This window comes from Selaginella moellendorffii, unplaced genomic scaffold (assembly GCF_000143415.4).
Source record: "Selaginella moellendorffii unplaced genomic scaffold, v1.0 SELMOscaffold_25, whole genome shotgun sequence".
NCBI lineage: Eukaryota > Viridiplantae > Streptophyta > Lycopodiopsida > Selaginellales > Selaginellaceae > Selaginella > Selaginella moellendorffii.
The window spans coordinates 1,826,119-1,845,526 of NW_003314286.1; the positions used below are offsets into that span (position 1 = coordinate 1,826,119).

The 19,408-nt window shown below is 49.8% G+C and overlaps 7 protein-coding genes across 11 annotated transcripts; 5 read left to right on the forward strand and 2 right to left on the reverse strand.

Moving 5' to 3' along the window:
• Positions 1–5,662: 5,662 nt before the first annotated feature.
• Positions 5,663–6,794, reverse strand: LOC9636912. The gene is made up of 5 exons (XM_002974839.2): positions 6,714–6,794; positions 6,499–6,662; positions 6,193–6,426; positions 6,038–6,141; positions 5,663–5,975 (listed from the first exon to the last, which is right to left on the reverse strand). Exons 1-5 carry the CDS (start codon positions 6,750–6,752, stop codon positions 5,713–5,715), a joined length of 804 nt encoding a protein of 267 aa, XP_002974885.1. The 5' UTR covers positions 6,753–6,794; the 3' UTR covers positions 5,663–5,712.
• Positions 6,795–6,858: 64 nt separating this feature from the next.
• LOC112347965 lies at positions 6,859–9,124 on the forward strand. The gene is made up of 3 exons (XM_024679767.1): positions 6,859–7,040; positions 7,104–8,905; positions 8,969–9,124. The coding sequence occupies exons 1-3, from the start codon at positions 6,905–6,907 to the stop codon at positions 9,047–9,049; spliced, it is 2,019 nt and encodes a 672-aa protein (XP_024535535.1). The 5' UTR covers positions 6,859–6,904; the 3' UTR covers positions 9,050–9,124.
• On the forward strand, positions 9,121–12,377 carry LOC9637681 (protein VACUOLELESS1). Its single transcript, XM_024679766.1, has 15 exons — positions 9,121–9,909; positions 9,965–10,255; positions 10,309–10,448; positions 10,497–10,602; positions 10,652–10,744; positions 10,796–10,885; positions 10,934–11,044; positions 11,092–11,199; positions 11,255–11,328; positions 11,382–11,436; positions 11,482–11,663; positions 11,708–11,837; positions 11,886–11,988; positions 12,037–12,134; positions 12,185–12,377. Exons 1-15 carry the CDS (start codon positions 9,136–9,138, stop codon positions 12,344–12,346), a joined length of 2,517 nt encoding a protein of 838 aa, XP_024535534.1. The 5' UTR covers positions 9,121–9,135; the 3' UTR covers positions 12,347–12,377.
• Positions 12,378–12,389: 12 nt separating this feature from the next.
• On the forward strand, positions 12,390–13,121 carry LOC9636913 (60S ribosomal protein L26-2). The gene is made up of 3 exons (XM_002974635.2): positions 12,390–12,578; positions 12,647–12,788; positions 12,842–13,121. The coding sequence occupies exons 1-3, from the start codon at positions 12,450–12,452 to the stop codon at positions 13,012–13,014; spliced, it is 444 nt and encodes a 147-aa protein (XP_002974681.1). The 5' UTR covers positions 12,390–12,449; the 3' UTR covers positions 13,015–13,121.
• Positions 13,122–13,963: 842 nt separating this feature from the next.
• On the reverse strand, positions 13,964–14,386 carry LOC9636914 (auxin-responsive protein SAUR15). Its single transcript, XM_002974840.2, has one exon. The coding sequence runs from the start codon at positions 14,384–14,386 to the stop codon at positions 13,964–13,966; it is 423 nt and encodes a 140-aa protein (XP_002974886.2).
• Positions 14,387–14,601: 215 nt separating this feature from the next.
• On the forward strand, positions 14,602–16,200 carry LOC112347966. Of its 5 annotated transcripts, none has more exons than XM_024679770.1 (6): positions 14,602–14,656; positions 14,704–15,034; positions 15,087–15,192; positions 15,266–15,854; positions 15,905–15,962; positions 16,027–16,200. In XM_024679770.1, the coding sequence occupies exons 1-4, from the start codon at positions 14,623–14,625 to the stop codon at positions 15,821–15,823; spliced, it is 1,029 nt and encodes a 342-aa protein (XP_024535538.1). In that variant the 5' UTR covers positions 14,602–14,622; the 3' UTR covers positions 15,824–15,854; positions 15,905–15,962; positions 16,027–16,200. The 5 variants fall into 5 exon arrangements, with proteins under 5 accessions (XP_024535538.1, XP_024535541.1, XP_024535540.1 ...); XM_024679773.1 differs by having other exon boundaries at positions 15,266–15,457; positions 15,552–15,854; positions 15,905–16,200; XM_024679772.1 differs by having other exon boundaries at positions 14,602–14,661; positions 14,718–15,034; positions 15,905–16,200.
• Positions 15,912–18,549, forward strand: LOC9637682 (E3 ubiquitin-protein ligase RGLG3). The gene is made up of 10 exons (XM_024679768.1): positions 15,912–16,465; positions 16,545–16,776; positions 16,847–16,960; positions 17,025–17,122; positions 17,207–17,286; positions 17,342–17,447; positions 17,501–17,628; positions 17,682–17,865; positions 17,919–17,975; positions 18,048–18,549. Exons 1-10 carry the CDS (start codon positions 16,307–16,309, stop codon positions 18,126–18,128), a joined length of 1,239 nt encoding a protein of 412 aa, XP_024535536.1. The 5' UTR covers positions 15,912–16,306; the 3' UTR covers positions 18,129–18,549.
• Positions 18,550–19,408: the final 859 nt, after the last annotated feature.

The window sequence follows — 19,408 nt, forward strand, 5'->3', positions numbered from 1 at the left end:
GGCGTTGGCACGTCGTGGTAGCGGCATCTAGAAAACGTTGATGTGTGGGAGAAATTTTCGCTGGAACAAGAAGATTTCTATCATCCCCGCGGCGTCGTCAAGGGCGTTGCATCTATCTAGATTCTCCAGGGATCCAATTGCGCGCAACTCGCCATCTCTCAATCAGTTGGGATCGCTATCGTTAGTTGGGGGGTGGAGAATCAATGCGTCGAGCTTGTTTGGTCCGTGCCAGTGCCTTTGACTGGCCAGCGTGGATTGATTTTCCATCGAAAGAGATTTCAGGGTTTCCATCGTTGCTCGCATCTTAGAATAGAGTATCTATATGATGCTCTACTCAAGGAAAACCACTAGTATAATCCCGGAATGATTGGCTTTGTCCATCGACGTGATCCATCCGGCTCATAAGTTTCTAACAAAATTAGTGTCTTTCTTTTCCACGCGCGCACGCTTGCATGCATTGCAAGCTGCTACACCGACACCCAACACATTGTTTGGTTCACCCAACAAGCACCAATTTAGGCCAAGAAACTCCATCCAAACCAAAAAAAGAGGGTGTCAATGAATTGTGAATCAATGTTCTTCCCTGGACCCTGCGCTGGGATTCCCGAAAACAACCCCACAGGCTCCGGTTGATTGATCTCACGCCGACATATTCCCAGTTTTTTCTTGGCAATTTGGCCTGGAGTGGACGAGGACAAAGCTTTACGAAAGGGGTAATGTCGGTCGATCTCCAGCGACCGATTTCATCGATCAATCCAGTCCAATCCTCCTCGAAAAAGAAGGCCAAGGAAAAAGAGTAAGATTTGGAGAACTTGTGGTGGTTCTTCCAGTTGCCCCTTCCGTACAAATCCACATATCATGAAAATTAACATCCACCTCATCAAGTGTGGATCCAACAGCCGCAACAGCGATGCAACACACAAGGGTGCGATGTCGGTAAGTACAAGCATAGATCCATGTGCGCCATGGGGCCCATGTCCGGGCATTCAAGACAACGTACGGCAGAGAAGCAGTGTGGGCGTACGGTGCCCACCCCAGGGGAAACAGCAGCATTTACTGCGCATCCCTGGAATATGCGCGGCCCAGGTGGGCTCGGGCTCCAGCCGGGTGACGTCGGCTGCCACCGTGGCAGGAGACGTCAGCGGGGGTTTTGGCAGGACACGCGTCACCGCCCCAGTTCCCCACTGTCCAAGCTGACAGATGAGCGGTGAAGATAATTCCAGCCGGGTAGTCCTCTTTTTTCCAACCGTCCGGCCGGGCGGTGGATCTTGACCACGGTTGTTCCGTAATTCAACTCGCCTGTGGCCCGTCCGATGGTGCCAGCGACGGCCAAGATTGCCCCTAGCGCTGCGCTTTTCTGTAATGTCCGTGGTCCGAGCAAGCAAAAGATCTTTGGCGATTTCGCGAGAAAGGGGCGGATCCCACTTCGCATTCCTCGCTCTCGCTCGCATTGAATCCATGATCCCACAAACCGCAAACATCCTGTACAGAGGAGGGCAGAGTGTAGAATTGCCCAGATTTTAGACAAGGAAGGCACCCAATTGACGATCTTGCCGAGCTCAGGGAAAGCAAGCTCGCTGGTGCAAAGGGTAGCCTCTCCTAGTAGCTAGCGTGTGTCTGTGGATTCGATCCAATCCACCCAGCCATTTTAACCATCTTGCGCTCTGGATGGATGTGACATTAGCCATGACGCATTGTCACTCTCTTTCATCGCTCAGCGGCAAATTCATGTCGATTCCTCGCTGCCCATGAATGAAATCATCCTGTCTTGTGTGTCTTCTCAAAGATCCCTCGTTTGTTTTTTATATAAATCCAGAGAGCCCAGTTTGCCTGGCCTAGAACAGGGGAGCCCTGGGAGAGAGAGAGAGAAAGAGAGAACCTCACTGTGAAAGGTATAGTTATGTCTTTCTCTGGCGCGTGAGAGTGTGTGCATTGGATTCCTTGCTCCTTCCTAAGCTCTATTTTTTTTTTCTCTCTTTTATTTCTTTCGCTGAGATGACTTGAGGCCACCACCACCACCACCTCCCGCCCATGTGAAAAAAGCTTCGCTGCTACCTTCTTTCTTTGCTTTGGGGCTTTGGCTTGCGAGAGGAAGTGAGAGAGATTGAGAGGTTTTCCCCGAAGCCTTTTCTTTCCCCTCTCGCCCTCACCACATTCACTCCATTCGCCATCAAAGGCGGCCACACCACCCCCGCCAAACGATCTGGAAGTGAGCGAGCGAGCGAGCGAGCGAGAGCTTGTTGTTAGCACCCCTTGGATTGATCCATCCAAAGCGTGCTTGCTTGAGCTTAAATCTCTGGGAACTAAACAAACGGGACGGGAAGTTGGCTCCTCACAGAAAAGGGAGAGCGAGAAACAAAAAGAGAGAGAGAGAAAGAGAGTCGCGTGGCAGTGCAGGCATCAGCGCTGAGCGGCAGCACAAGAGCCAGAGAGCAGTGGTTTCAAGCGCAATTCAACGCTGCCAGTGTAGATCCATTCCCCTTGCTTTTGCCCACTTTCTCTCCTTTGCTCCTCGTCTAGATTCGTTTCGCCACCATTATATTGCTCGAGTAGCAGTCACTCCTCGGAATCCCTCTATACAAGGCCGTGGAGAAGCGTGAAGAGCGGTGAATTGCGATCAAATTCTCATTCCCGGGTGACTACAGATATTGGGAGAGAGAGAGAGAGAGAGAGAGAGAGAGAGAGAGGCTATCATCTCGCTCCAGGCAGCTCTCGCGGCGAATGAAAGTGCGCGGAGCAAGGATTCGTGGGGTTTAATCCCTGATTCTCCGAGAAGAAGAGGCGTCGAAGGCGCAGGGGAAGTTGCCCGCGCATGCCCGCAAAAATCTTGGCCAGTTTTTCCATCCCTCGCCCGAGTCGCTCCACGCCGCCCGTGTCGTTCTCCGGAATTGGCCGCGTCGCTGCGCTAGCTGCTGTGTGGCTCGCTCGCCTCTGGCTCGTAACGCCCTGGGCATTGACCAGATAAATGCGCTGCTGCTCCCCATGGATTCCTCGTCGTCGGAGCAACTGGCCGGGTTCGGGATCGTGGGGCACCAGTTTGGGAGCGGCGCTAGCAGCTATGTCCTCGACATGGATCGAGTGGAGCCGCCGTTTCTCTGCGCGGGGGAGGAGCACGCCACGGACTCGTCCAGCCAGTCAAGCCCAGCCGGCGCCGGGATATCGATTGACTTTGGCGGCGGCATGGAGTCAACTGAGGAGCTCCACTACCTCATCCATGGCGGCGACCGCAGCGTGTTCGATCAATTGGACATCTTTGGGCAGCACAATTTCCCGCCGCTGCTCGACCCAGCCGCCGCGCTGGGCTGCGGCGACGCCCACCACGGCCAGCTCCCGGATTTAGACGAGCTGATCCAGGCCTCGGGCGTGGACGCGGTCGGATCCAGCAGCAGTGATGGCGAGGGCGTGGATCATCAGCACCAGCACCAGCACCAGCAGCACGAGGCGGTGCACGCTTCCGCGAGCTCGGCCACCTCCAGCGCCAGCTCCGACGCGGATGTGTGTCCCTTGGGCACCAGCAGCTCCGGCGCCACCTCGGTCATGCAGCAGGCCCAAGCAATCCAGCCGGGCGAGCCATGGGCTCATCGCTTCCCTGATGTCGGTTTCACATCCGGCATGGCCGCGGTTCCAGAGAGCAAGCAAGGGATGTTCTCGGCTTCCCAAGGAGGCAGCGACATGGAGCAAGGTTCTTCCCAAGCTCCCAATGAACAACATCAAGGTGGTGGTGGTGGTGGTGGCGGTGGCGCCGGCATGGAAAACATGCGGGAGACCTTGTATAGAATGGCGGTCTGGAGGCCCATCACGGCCACGGATTGCCTGGGCGGGAGCAAGCCCAAGCGGAGGAACGTGCGAATCTCGTCGGATCCACAGACGGTGGCGGCGAGGCACCGGCGGGAGAGGATCAGCACCAAGATCAGGATCTTGCAAAGGCTGGTTCCCGGAGGTACCAAGATGGACACGGCCTCGATGCTAGACGAGGCCATCCACTATGTCAAGTATCTCAAGTCGCAGGTCCAGGCTATGGAGATGCTGGAGCAGAGCAGTGGTGATCAACCCCTGCTCAGGAATTCATCATCAGCTGCATCATTAGCGTCCACAGCGACAGCAGCATCACAAACTGCTGCTCCAGGGATCTGTCATTTGTACAACGCGCACAGTGGAAGTGGTCTGCTGAATGGCAGCATCTTTTGGCCACAGCAGTTTTCAATGGACAGTGGTGGACTCCTAGTACAACAGGTCAACATTTCAGGATATTGATCAATCAATCAATCTTTTCCGTTCTTTTCTTCTTCTTGCTCTTCTTCTTATTGATCTCCTTGATATCTTTTTCCCCCCTCTGCATTGGTGCAAGATCAGGAGCAAGATCACACATGCACAAGCTGATCCGGGCAAAGGCACACAACACCCACACATGTAACATGCCTCCCTCTCACTTGCTTTTCTGGTTTTGTTTGGATTCCTCCTCCTCCTCCTCCTCCTCCTTGTCTCTTTCTCTCTGTGTGTAATTTCCAGATTTTGATGAAACATCTGCATAGGGCTGGGCTTCCTCCTCCCTTGTCATGTGGAAAGGACCAAGCAGCTCGTGAGAGAAGGATCGATGACCATATGATCTTGTGCTTTGCTCTCTCTCAAATGGAAATGTAAATGTCTCGAGTGTTAAATTGGCTGGTTGGGCCGGTTTGCTGGTGGTTGACCTGTGTCAATGGAAGTAGGGTCCATTGGAGATCTTCCAAGAGCAGATCCAGATTCTTCTGCTTAGCATGATTGGCAGATATTCAACACTGCTTTAGGTGGACTTGTTCAGACAGACAACTACAACATCAAAGCACAGGATTTGCTTGCCATTTCCAACACAAACACATATATGCACTCAACACACACACACTAACAACCAAGACATTATTGTGTAGCTTGGGGGGAACAAGGCATTGCCCAAAAGCTGAGGATGTGATTCCTCTTGGCCCCAATTTGTTTATGCAAGGAATGTTCCTCTATTTCGTGACAATGTGGATTTGCTTTGGGAACACAAAGGAAAAATGTGTTGCACTGGGATGGATGACTAAAATACCAAGCCTCGTATTTGTTAACAATTGATTTGCTTTAGCACGTGTAACCCATGCTCTTGTATTTTAGAGCACAAAACTCCAGCCCATATTCCGTTACCATGAAAATATAAGTTTCTTCCTGTGTTTGGGGCAAGATTTTTTGCAGTCCAGCAGATCACCCAAAATGAGCAAGATATCACACAATGATCTCAAATGGGACGAAAACAGCAGCAAAGCTCTTCTTGGTTATGTTTCCAAAACTGTTGCAGCAGCAACCTTTGTCTCTAGTTTTCATCTATCCGAGAACAGTGCGAAAGAAAACAAAGCGAACACTCCCCACACTGATTTCAATATGCACGAGCACCAGTGCATGCATTTGGGCTACTGCATGCTCTCTCGAGGATTCCAGCCAAGTCTTGCAGAAAAAGGTGGCAACATTAGAGCCCAACTAAATATTATATGCATTTGAATGTACTCTACGAAGGGTGGCGCTTCAGTGTCTCAACCTGCTTCTACATTACTTTTGTTGATTTCAAGAAGGAAACTATTGATTTCTTGATATCAAATAAAACTATATCATACTCGTTATACTAGTCAGATAACAAATAGATACTCCCTCAGAATCAGAAAAAAGTTGTTTCTCTAAATTGAAGAAAAGGATGAGCCCAAGTCATTCTATATTGTGAAAACCGGGTAGCAATGACGTGACGAAACCAACAGCGAGCATTTGCACTTCCCTCACGAATCCTCTCCAGTTACCAAGTTGAGCTTGCGCTTGCGCTTGATCTTGATCTTGGGCTTGAGCTTGATCTTCAGCTCGTGCTGGCTGTTCGTCCGCATCGGGAGCTGCTGCCACCCTTGCCTCGTTTTGCAGATCCTCGGGTGGAATTGCTGCTGGAACAGCAGCAGCACCATTATCTCCACCTCGTGCCTCTAATCACCAAAAAAGAGCAAAGTAAAGCTCGAAAAGGAGAAGAAGAAAAAGAAAAAGAAACCTGGGACTGGAGCATTGCGAGCTGGCTGTATAGGAGGCATCATGATCCTCCTCGCTCTTTCCGAGGCCCAACGGAGTATTGGTGTCAATGCTCCAGTCTGATACCTGTCAAGAGCTCATAAGGACGCGAATAAATTCGCGAAAACAAAAACTTACAGGTAAACTATACTCGCCAGGAAGAGCAGTAGTAGCCGGTCACGAGATCCATCTTGGCTGAAGATGAATACCATCGTGATAAGCTTGAGAATTAGCAGCAAATCGAGATGGATGCCAACTTGAAACCTCCGGACGATGACTCTTTCTTGTTGATCCGGCCTGGCCCCTGCTGCTGCTTGACCTGCTGCCCCTTCTGTTGTTTCGGAAGGATCCTCTCTACCGAAAGGAATTCCCCTGGCAGCAATCAGGAATTTTCGAGAGTGTAGAACACCAAAGTTTTACACGAAAGGATAATTTAAAGCTTACAATGGAGCGCCATATGCGAAAGGAACTGGCGGTAGGCTCGATCCCACCGCTGGGACGGCAAAAATGCCACCCTGACGCGAATTCTCATCCTGAGGAGCGGGATAAAGAGGAATCATCGGCATTCCAGAGACCGGATCGAAGACAACGGGGACATAGAATGGCGCCTGCACGAGCATCGAGATGGCGAGATCTGCGAGGAATTGGAGAGCTCTCACCTGGAATTGGCCTTGCTTCGTTGCGCCTTGTTCTTCCATTTCGAACAAAAAACCCTAGGTAGTTCAAGAAGGTTTGGTGTTCGAATCCCTATAGAATCGTGGCTGCCTCGTTGTGTCCGTCCAAAATAAATGTACCGTTGGGGATCCGACGAGCAAGGGCAAATTCGTTTGAAGTTTTAGGGTTCTTGGGAATGAAGAAGAAGCCGCCAAGCCCTCCTCCATTCTCGGAATCGACGGGTCTGCTGGAGCTTGTGACGCCGCCCAAGCCGCATTTAGTCGATCGGCGCCTGGATGCGTCGTCTTGCTGCCGGCAGTTGATGCTGCAAGGTACCAGATCTTGAGGGCTAGGTTTTCCCTTTCTCGCCGATAATCTTGTCAATTCTCTTCCAGAATCTCCTCAACGTGATGCCGCTGTCGGGAAAGAGAATCGCTCGGCTCGAAAATACAAGCAATCGAAGGCGATGAATGCCAAGAACGTTCTGGGGGAACGAAGCGTGAATCTTGATCGTGGAGCTGCTCCGGAGCAGAATGTAGCAGAGCAGGTTGAAATTTTGGGTGAAAATCTCAACGATCAGGAGCCCCGGCTGGCAGACCAGGCAGGATGTGAGAATCTTGACAGAGGCGGAAGCGCTGAGAAGATGGAAGATCAGGCCAAAGAAAGCTCGGTACCTGGTGCAGTGACGGCATTTGTGATGGATCCAGCGGAAATTCAAGAAGGTGGGGAGGTGATGGAACTTTCTCCGAATCCCAGCGACATATCCAAGACAATTCTCGACATTCTCGAGGACGACAGCACGGAAGTGGAGAAGCCGCCGTATCATCCAGTATCAAACCCATTTTCACCACGCCCTCGGTTCTTAAGGCTCAAGCGAGGTGGGAAAGCTCAGCAGCCTTACGATCCCGAGTCCAACCCGCTATCTCCAAGGCCAGAGTTTCTGAGATACAATCCTGTCAAGCACCGGGAGTTTGTGCAAGCACACGAGACTGGTCGGGTCGAGAAAGCTTTGGTTTTCTCGGACGTTGGTAGTGACGACGGTCAAGCTCCAGAGTTGTCCGGTTTGAAGCGAAGTGCCTCTTGTCCCGATCTGACCATCACAGACGACCAATTTCCACTGCCACCTTTAGGAAAAACTCCGGCTGTTTCGCTCGAAGGAAAGGCACAGGCAGACACGCAGGAATGCAATCGCAAAATCCCAGTAGCTTCTGGACAGAGCGTGATCTTGAGAAGAGCGTTGCTTCTACTGCTGTCTCTCAGCTTTCTTGCGACAGCCTGCGTCGAGCTACGAGGTCGCTCTGGTTTCTTCAGGGACTTGGGACAGAAAATAGTGTTTCGGACGCCGGAACGGAGAACCTCGGAAGCTGAAGGCTATCCCGGAAACTGGGGAATCGTAACCGGTGTGTCCAATCACTCCCTGCTGATGGTACCCGAAGTCCGCGAGAGGATTCTTCTGTCGGTTTATGGTGAAGATGGGGATGATGCTGTGATCACTTTAACGACAGATGAGCTAAGGAACGTGGAAGTTGCGGCAGCCTTGACCGACACAGAGGTTTCGGAAGCAAATGAGCCAGGAAGTGTCGAGGCGGCAAGCGACGAAGTTGATATGGTGGCGGAGCAAAAGAAAAAATTGGCAGAGAGTAGCGGAAAGTGCTCGAGGTTTGAGTGGGAGGAAAGCGTGGCGAAGATGTGTCTGGAGAAGACCATCTTTCGTCATACCCCAGGTGGTGAACTTCCCGTTCCGACTACAACAACGTTTGAAGCAGCGGTTACAGAGATAGAGGGCTTGGAGGATGCGGCATTGCTCGAATTCTTCAAGAGCATAGCTGGGGAGCCAATGGATCACACAAGAAACTCGAGCACGCCCGGTTTGCTTGGACAGCGCTTCGCCAACATGCTGGGCTCACTGTCGAGAAGCTTGAGGACTTCACTGTGGAGCAAGCTAGCAGTCGAAAGCTTATCAGTGCTCGGTGTTGCCGGCACGGCTATCATCTGGCTGAGGAAGAGACGACGGGCAGGCGTAGCGCGCGCCTCAGCAGTAGCACCACTGGCAACATTTTCTCGTCGCGGAAAAACGCAAAGCGTTGCAACTCGAGAGACGATGACCACCACCAGCAGTGAAGAGAGCGGATCGGGCAGCACCAGCACAAACGAAGACTACGGTAGCTTCACTGCGATGGAACCACTGGATTCGCGGGTAAGTTCTTCCTCGCGTTGATTCATTCAAGCTCTGACATACTGTTTATCTGCTTAAAACCAGGGAGAGATCAAAATCACGCCGGTGAGAAGGTCTAGTAGGATACGAGGCCGTGGTACTCAGTCACCGATGCTCAGAGGGTAAAAGATATAATCGAATGAAAGAAGCTTGAGAAGAGAATATACCCAAATTATTTTAAATCACGAGGGATTTAGGGTTCTTCGCGGGGTATGGCCGTGTCCGTGGCAGCGGAATGGAGCGCCATCGCCAACAGGTACTACCGGAAGCAGGAGATCTATCGCATGGCGTGGCACAATGTGGAGCTGAGCGGCCACAAGGTAGCGTGCGCGCGATTCGGGGGGATGATCGCCATTATCAGGGACGACACCAAGATCGTCCGGCTCCGATCCGAGCCAGCGCGCCCCAAGCTCCTGATATTTCGATCCTCCGGCCTGCTGGTCGCATCGATAACCTGGGACCGGCCCGGCGGCCGATTGATCGCCATGGGATGGTCCGACGAAGAAATCCTCCACTGTGTGATGCAAGACGGGAGTGTGTTTCGATATGACGTCCACGGGAAGCTGCTACCCGATAAGGTCTGGTTTGGACAGGAATGCTGGGATCAAGGGATCATGGAATGCATCATCTGGGGAAATGGGATCGTCTGCCTCACCGAGGCCAACGCGGTGTTTTGCATCCCGGATCTCGGCTCCCCGCAGTTCGTGAAGCTCACGCAGCTCACTCTGGAAGATCCTCCTCACTGTATGGCGATCATAGAGCCCCAGCACACGGTGTCGGGGAGTGTGGAGGTTTTGCTCGCGGTGGAGTCGACTGTGATGGTGGTGGATGGCGGATCCATCCAGGATCAAGGGACGACGATAGGACCGCTCGGGAAGATGGTAGCTTCTCCTAACGGGAGCTACGTCGCGTGCTTCACTCACGATGGACGGCTTCTGGTCGTCACCAGTGACTTTTCAAAAACCATCTCGGAATTCGACACTCAGGTGGGACGCAAAGAAACGCTTTTTCTGGTTCTTAGTGTTGCATGCTGTTTTGCAGTCTGCTCTACCGCCCGAGCAGCTCATATGGTGTGGAATGGACAGCGTTTTGCTCTACTCCGACGACAGTGTGCTCATGGTTGGTCCTTACGGCGATTGGACCAAGTACACTTACGACGAGCCTGTCGTGCTTATTCCCGAGTGTGATGGCGTCCGAATCCTGTCCAACACGTTCATGGAGTTTCTCCAGCGGGTGCCGGACACGACGGTGTCTATTTTTTCGATTGGGAGCACGTCTCCGGGGGCAATGCTCTACGATGCTTACGACCACTTCGCGAAACGCAATGCCAAGGTTCGTGGCTTGATGCTGGTGTTATTGTATCTTTGACATAAAATGCTCTACAGGCCGATGAAAGTATCCGAATGGTTGGTTCTTCTATTCCTGACGCTGTTGAAGCGTGTATAGATGCTGCTGGACAAGAGTTTAGGATGGAGTTGCAAGACACGCTAATGCGTGCCGCAGTTTATGGTAGAACTTTCTGCAGGTATGCTGCCATCTGCACTGAAATGTTGCACATTCTTTCTCCTGGCAGACGCTTCTCGAAGACCCGCATACGTGAAACGTGTAAGACATTACGAATATTGAATGGCGTAAGGGATCCAAATGTTGGCATTCCCCTGACGCTGCAACAGTTGAAGGTTCACACTTTATTGATTTTGTATCAACGTTACGCATTCCTTTCTACAGGTTTTAACTTTGCCAGTTCTTATCGAGCGGCTTGTGAATGAACACAAGCACTTACTTGCCATCAGGATGTCGGAGTACATGGGTCTTAGTCCAGTAAGCCTTTGAAACCATTCAACTTCTGCAATACCGAGCTCTGCCAGGCAGGAAACAGTTGTAGTTCATTGGGCAGGCGCGATGATTACCGCGGCCACCTCAGTACCAGACCCAGAACTATGCAACCTTCTACTGGAGAAGGTACCTTTATGCAAGTCTGACATGCTCGTTTAACTTTCGTGTTACCAGCTGAAAATGTATTCTGTGTCATACGCTGCAATTGCTGCTCATGCTTACAGAAATGGCCGGCGAACTCTGGCTGCACTGCTTCTGGAGCACGAGCCACGGTCTTCCGAACAGGTATGATGAATGGCATAAGAAAAAGTCGGTCATCTGTTGTTTTTCAGGTTCCCCTTTTGACGAGCATGGGAGAAGAGGAAAAAGCTTTGGGGAAAGCCATCAAGAGTGGAGATACAGACCTTGTTTACTTCACGTTATTTCATCTATGGCAAAAGGTACGCCTTCGGCTATTCTCAATTTAACGCGCGGATGAACTTTTTGCGATTGTAGAAATCACCGTCAGAGTTTACACGTGCTGTTCAAGACAAGCCTCTTGCTCGCAACCTTTTTATCGCCTATGCGAGGTAATCTGTCGGTTAACTATGCAAGCCTTTCATTTGTTTTCTCTTTGTTTTAGACAAAATGAACCCGATGTTTTGAAGAAGTTCTTCGCATCAATTGGACAACTTCATGTACGTCTTTGTTGCTTTGTTTATTTATTATGAATCCGATTGCAGAGGGTTGGCGAGCTTCTGTTATGGGAAGCGTGGGCGCAATCCAAAAATCCTGTCACTCGACAAGGATCTCCTCTTCAAGGCCCTCGAATTCGTCTTATAGAAGAAGCTCAACGCCTGTTTTCTCACAGCAAGGAGCACGACTTTGAGGCGAAAGCTTGTGACGAGCAAGCACGGCTACTGAAGTACGCTAGTTTTTATGTGATCGACATCTCATTCTATTCCACAGGATCCAGCACGAACTAGAAGCAAAAACTGGCAAAGCGATTTTCGTGGACACCAGTGTCAGTGATACGATTCGGACATGCATTGTTTTGAAAAATCACCGAGAGGCGCAAAGGATTCGTGTCGAATTCAAGGTAGTCTTTTCTCGCACGTTGGAATAATCTCCATTGTTTCCGTCTCAGGTCCCAGACAAGCGATTCTATTGGCTCAAGATTCTGGCGCTTGCATACATCAAGGACTGGGACGCGCTCGAAAAGTTTTCGAAAGAGAGAAGGCCGCCAGTTGGTAAGAAAAAGCTCAGCTCCACGTCACTTCTCTGATTCTCTCTTCCAGGATTTAAGCCCTTCGTCGAAGCTTGCCTACAAGAAGGCCAGACCTCCGAGGCACTGAAGTACATCCAGAAGCTCTCAGATCCCGAAGAGAAGGCCGAGGTATGAACTTTGTTTTCGTTTCGAGAAGCTAAAACTTTGGGAAACTCCAGGCGTATGCTCAAGCTGGAATGGCCAAAGAAGCAGCGGAAGTGGCGGCGCAAGCCAAAGACAGCGAGATTCTTGGCCGTCTCAAACTTACATTCGGCCAAAGCACCACCGCCGCCGCCCTGTTTGATTCGATTCGCGATAGATTGTCTCTCCAAGGAGGCTAAATGCGAGCAAGGAATATACCCCGTTTTAAAACCATCGTCCCATTAGGGCTCTTGAGAATTAGGGTTTTGGAGGAAGAACCCTAGGCGGCGGCGGCGGGGCAAGATGAAGAACAATCCGGCCGTCAGCAGCTCCAGGCGCAAGTGCCGGAAGGCGCATTTCAGCGCGCCATCAAGCGTGCGCCGGATTTTGATGAGCGCGACGCTGTCATCGGATCTGAGGAACAAACACAATGTAAGATTTCGATCTCTGGGAGCTGTGAGTGCCTGCTTTCTCCTGATTGCTGCGCGCTTGCTCTGTAGGTGCGCTCGGTTCCCATTCGCAAGGACGACGAGGTCCAGATCGTCCGCGGCTCGTTCAAGGGCAGGGAAGGCAAGGTCACCCAAGTTTACCGCAAGAAGTGGGTGATTCACGTCGAGCGCATCACTCGCGAGAAAGTGAACGGTGAGAAGCACGGGGTTCTCCTCGATCTGTGGTTGATCCCTTTGATTTTTCAGGTGCTACTGTGAACGTTGGTGTTCATCCATCCAATGTGGTGATCACCAAGTTGAAGCTGGACAAGGACAGAAAGGCGCTGCTGGACAGGAAGGGCAAGGGACGCGCTGCCGAGAAGGGCAAGGGCAAGTTCACGGCCGAGGACGTTGCTCCGCCACTCCAAGAAGTGGATTGAGTGAGCTTGTCGACGTAGTCTCTCCTCTCACGAAATTGCAAGTCTCCAGGATTTTGGCTTTCTAACTTTTTATAAGTGATGAGCTTTCTCTCGTTTGTCTTGTGGAAGTGCGATTGGAAGTTTAGCTGGTTTGCAAATCTAGAAACACGCCTCAACTAATGCGTATGATTTGGCGAAGTCACGAACAAAATAGCCTATCTCTTGTTTGTGTTGATGATGAGTTCTCTCTCGTTTGTGTTGTGGAAGTGCGATTGGAAGTTTAGCTGGTTTGTAAATCTGGAAACAAACTAATGCGTTTGATTTGTCGAAGTCACGAACAAAATAGCCTATCTCTTGTTTGTGTTGTTGATGAGTTTTCTCTCGTTTGTGTTGTGGAAGTGCGATTGGAAGTTTAGCTGGTTTGTAAATCTGGAAACACGTCTCAACTAATGCGTTTGATTTGTCGAAGTCACGAACAAAGTAGCTTATCTCTTGTTTGTGTTGTTGATGAGTTTTCTCTCGTTTGTGTTGTGGTAGTGCGATTGGAAGTTTCGCTGGTTTGCAAATCTAGAAACACGTCTCGACTAATGTGTATGATTTGTCAAAATAGCCTATTGTCAAGTCGGTGAGATCTTTTAGTTTGAAGGAGACTCGTTTTTCTTGTTTTCTCGTGGTCAAGATCCTTTTGAAAAATCAAAGCACGGCATCGGCGGTACGTCGGTGGTACCGTGCTACGTGATCGTTCGTCCTTTAGGGAGAAATCGACAGCTAAGTGAGTTTCTTGCTCTAGAAAATTTTGATCGCCATACAAAACCGTGCACAAAAATGTACATGTAAATTGTTTTGTGTTTACAAATAATGTAGGGAACACACCACAGAATTTCCTCTCCAACCAGAAGATTTTCTCTCCAAACCAAACTACAAACCAAATTATATAGATTTTTGCTTCTCTGGTTCAGCTGTATGCAATCTACTTATAAAGATTCATGTCTGTAACACACTTCAGTAGTGTATATGATTCTACAGGCTTGGGCAAATCTTCTTCGTTGTGGGTTTGCATGTACTGCAAAACACTCTCAAATAAAGGCACTCGGCAAGGAATAACAAGCTCCCCTTTCTCGCAAAATCCATATACCTCTTTCGACTGATTGAGCATGATTTGAAAGAACGAATGATTCAGATAACTGATTGGGATCACGAATCTCTCCCTACGAGGACCTACATAGACACATATATGCCCCTTTGGAACTCCCTTACCCTCTCGGAGCTCTGAAAACTTTTGGCCAAGCAAATCCTTGAACTTTTTGCTTTTCATTCGAGGCAAAAGCATCACTCCGCCACTGCTTTCCATTGCTCCACCACTGCTTTCCATTGCTCCACTGCTACTTTCCATTGTATCACAAATTGGAGCAATTGAAGAGGAGGAGAAGTGGAGGTTTGAGCAATAGAAATGAAAGAGAAGACTGAGTGAATTACCTAGAAACTGGAGAGAAGCACAGACGTGCCTAAAATTTCCAACAAGAGTCCTTGACCCCACAAAAAAGAATACTATTTAAAATATTTTCTTTATCGCAACCGTAAGATCAATTACTTCATCTGACGGTCCCTGCAATTCAAATCCTCAGAAAAATGCGCAGCAAGAAGCGGCCATGGCGAGAAACTGGTAAGGTGCTATTTCTTCTTGTTCCGGGTGTTGTAGCAGTTTCTTAGCTTTAGAGGGTCAGGAGGATGATTCAAAGCTGCCGCTCTCTCTACTGGATCGCGCAGTGCCGTGGAAGGCACAGTCATGGAAGCAAATGGCGGGTATCGGCGGGCTAGCCGGCGAGTTTCGGGTTGGAACCTCGGGCTACATCTACAAGCACTGGAGGGGTGTCGTGTATCCCCGGAGCTCGGCTCAGAAGGACTGGTTTCGACTCTACACGAATCTGTTCGACACGGTGGAGATCAACAACACGTTTTATCGCCTTCCAGAGCGCAAAGTTTTTCAGGAGTGGCACGATCAAGCTCCAGAGAATTTTTGCTACGCTCTCAAGTATAGTAGGTACTTCCTCGAGCTTTTGGATTCCTTGATCTTCTGCTTTGTTGCGCTGCAGGTTTGGAACACATATGAAGCGCCTTAAAGACCCCGAGAATCACGTAAACTTGTTTCTCGATCGCTCGGTTCCACTCCACGCAACTTGTGGACCAGTGCTAGTGCAGGTATGGATCGCTTTTTTCCGTTTTCTATATGCTTTTGCGTGCTTGAGAGGTGAATGATTTTCTACGCACGCAGTTGCCACCGAAATTCAAGCTGGAACTGGAGCGGCTGAAAGAATTTCTCCACAGGCTTCCAACAAATATTCGCTGGGCGGTCGAAGTACGAGACTCGAGGTGGCTATGTGACGACGTCTACGAGCTTCTCAAGCAGCACAACGTAGCTCTCTGCATCCACGACCACGAAGACATAATTGACAAGCATCCAAAGGCAAGCCTTTCTGGTTTCGCGCTCCTGCTCGGTCGTTTTCCACCGAAAGGATGTAAGAACTTTTCTCTTGTTCTTGTTCTTGTTCTTGTTCCAGGTAATTACCGCCAGCTGGTTGTACCTGAGATTCCATGGAAAGAACTATCAACACTGCTACACGGCCCAAGAGCTGGACCACAGCAGCACTTGGATCCGCGAGCAGCTTGCCAAAGGACTGGACGCGTTTGCTTACTTCAACAACGATGCCGACGGGAATGCCGTGACCAACGCACTGGCTCTACGCAATCTCGTCTGTGGTGGCTACTCCAGTGCATGACTTTCCGCCGGAAACAGTACAGTCGCTTTTGGAAACAGTTTTGGAAGAGCTGAGATTGATCCGCTCGCACTCCTCCACCACCAAGTAAGTCAAGTGGTGCTCTCGTTTTCACGCCATGACCGTGACTTCCACAGGAAATCCCGGCGGGGACGCAGATCCTTCGAAGAAAAAACGAGCTTTCTTCCGGCAGTGGTAAACAAACTACGGCGCTTTTCTCTTTCTTGTGATCGCGGGTTTGCTGAATCGTGAAGCTTAGTGGAAAGGGAAGCGTGGAGTAAAGCGCCAGGAAATTCGTGACCTTTTTATTTTGGTGGGGATGGATGAGCACAGGATCAAGCCAACATTCTTCTACCGCGGGAAAAGTTTACTTTAAACTTTTGAAGTGTTTGTGTTTGCCACGTGCTCTGACCAATGATTTACTCTGTGTGGATCTCCGCCGTTGGCTATCTTGGAACGAATGCTAGGGCTTGACGAACGCGGGGATTTTCGATCGATATAGACACGAGATTTAGGTCTTGTTCTTCCGTCTAGATCATATGGGAGGCGATTTCTCCAAGCCGGATCCTCACTACGATAGCTACGCCGCGTCGCCGTCTCCGCGCGTCCAGCCCACCTCTCCGCCGAAAGCTAAGATACACCGCCGCTTCTCCACGAAGTACTCGCACATCGCCGATAATTTCGCTAGCATTGAGGAGGTATGATCGCCAACGATCTCGTGGCAATTTTGCCTCACTGGAAGTGGAAATTTTTGTTTTGGTCCTTCTCTCCATCCAGGTACAGCAAGAATTGCGAAGAACAGGCCTCGAGTCCTCCAATTTGATCGTTGGCATCGATTTCACCAAGAGCAACGAGTGGACTGGAAGGATCACTCATCAAGGGAAGAGTTTACACGCAATCGGCGATGGTAGCGTGCCAAATCCTTACGAGCAAGCGATTTCTATCATCGGGAAAACCCTCTCCGACTTTGATGACGACAACTTGATTCCTTGCTTTGGCTTTGGAGATGGTACGAATGCTTTGTTTTTCTTTCACGAAAGCTCTCTACTTTGGACCGACTCGGCTCTCTCATTTTCCAGCATCCACGCACGACAATTACGTCTTTAGCTTCTACTCGGATCACCGCCCCTGCCATGGTTTCGAGGAAGCTCTTGCAAGGTACCGTGCCATCGCTCCTCACGTCCGGCTCGCTGGTATGTTTCCACGAAGAAGAAGATCTTTCGAGTGAGTTGACATGGTTTGGCAATTTTCTCGCAGGACCGACTTCGTTTGCTCCCATAATCGAGGCTGCAGTAAGAATAGTGGAACAAAGCGGTGGTCAGTATCATGTTCTCGTGATCATTGCCGATGGCCAAGTAAGTGACTGCTTGTTTTTTTGTTTCCTAGGATCAAATGTGGGGCCGTAACTTATACTAGCTCGTGTTTCTGCTTTTCCACAGGTAACAAGAAGCGTAGATACGGAGGTCGGGCAATTAAGTCCTCAAGAGAAGAGCACGATTGACGCGATTGTGACTGCGAGGTACGCTTTGTTTTCTACTATTTTTCCTACGCCTATGCCTTCCACTCTTTTGCAGCAACTATGCGCTGTCGATCGTTCTTGTTGGAGTTGGCGATGGTCCTTGGGATATGATGAAAGAGTTTGACGACAACATCCCCAGACGAGCATTCGATAACTTCCAGGTACCGAAACATTGACGTCAATTTGTCATGCTAAACTGTGCTCGTTTTGACAGTTCGTTAACTTCTCCCAAATAATGTCGAAGAAGCTGCCTCTCCATAAGAAAGAAGCATTGTTCGCATTATCAGCACTCATGGAAATCCCAGCTCAGTACAAAGCAACGGTAGAACTTGAAATCTTGGGGTAAGATTGCTTCTTTAAAAGGATTTCCGTTCTTATTCGTCTTTTAACTTTAGGCGAAGATCTGGAACTGCGACTAGTTCTCTTCCTTTGCCACCTCCTGTTCAAGTATTGCAAGCGGACTCTCAGTTTCACGTTGAGCCATCGTCGTCTGGTTACTATCCTCCAGCTGAAAACTACTACACTCCACCTGGATTTTCACCTACGGCACCGAGGGGCGTGGACCTTCCAGAAAGCCAGGTACGTTTCACTGTTCCGGACAAACTCTTCAGATGAACGCTCTTGGTTTCCAGGTGTGCCCGATCTGTCTCACGGAGAGAAAGGACTTGGCTTTTGGCTGCGGACACCAGGTATGCAAACACCATTTCTTTGGTCTTTGGAAACTTGTCAAACGTGTTGTTTCCATTATGTCGTCATGGCAGACATGCAGGGAGTGTGGTGCCAGTTTGACGAACTGTCCGATTTGCAGACAGGAGATTTCGACTCGAATTCGGCTGTACTGAAAGACTGGAGCTGGGATTCGCGCGGCCGTTCGTGTACAGGCAAAGGATTTGTTTTTCGAGGGAGGTTCGTGGTTTGCTACAGTTTTGTCGCAAGGAATCGGCGGCCAAGAGCTTTGACACTGGAATGATACCGCTGTAATTCTTTCTCGCGACTCTCAGGGAGGGAATCTTCTCCCCGCAAATCGTTTCTTCCTTTTCTTTTGGTTTCTTTTCCTTCCTTTGTTTTCAAAGGGGTCGTACTTTGTGATGTTGACGCAGACTTTCGTATGATTCGAAACCATTTTTTCTCTTTTTTGCCACCCCTCTCTGTGTAGATTTTTTTTTTCATACTCCCCAGAGCCGGGACGTGCCCGGACCATCCATCAACCTTGGCTCTCTAACATTGTCTTCGAATTTATCAAATAGAAACATGGTTAGATTATCCGTCACCTAACAGTGAGTGTTGAATGTTAGGTGGGTGTGGAGTGAAGCGAATTGGTAGCTCAACCGAGAGTTGCCTATGTCATCACGATTGGTGACCCTTAACTACTAGCTATAATGCGAGCGAGTGCGCAAACTTTTTCTAAGATGGAGATGTTTAGCCTGTTAATCCTGAATGAGGGTCGTGAGTGAGATTTTTTTATATCATGTAGGGTTCTTAGCGTTCCGCGGGGGTCGTGTTGGTCGGTCTATGAGCAAAGCCTCACGTAACCTAGTAGGATTTCAATTATCTTTTTCTTTTTTGTATTTTTGCAACGAGCTTGACTTAAACGAGACTGGGATGTTTGAGCTAGAAACTCGTATTAATATGCGTATTTAGAGTCAATCGTGTCCCAGATGTGTATAGTAGTCTCGTCTACTCTCAAAGATCCCTTGCATTGTGCACAGGGGCATGAGTGGAACGGACACAAGGGCCGAGATCCAGTCGGGCCAAGGAAAAGGAAAAAAAGAAAGAGAGAAAAATGTGAATGCTGGAGTTTAGACTTCCACGGTGATCCTGTGACAAGGTTTTCCACTCGGTGACTTGGCAACCAAGTCAATGAGGCTCATCAAGGGAGGGCGGTGGCAGCATATTACCGACACACAACCACGGAAAAGGATAGATCTAAACCGAATCCCAGGGATTCCTCTTAGAGATGCTGGCGTCTTTTCGCATGCGGTGACGAGAGGTTTTAGATCGCGGCGGGCACTTGCGACTTTGTGGACTGGATCGGCCATAAAAATTTGGGGTGAAACTTGTGGATGGTCATCGTCAAGGACACGTAGAGAGACACAAGCCCCGGGCCAGCAACACAGTGGTC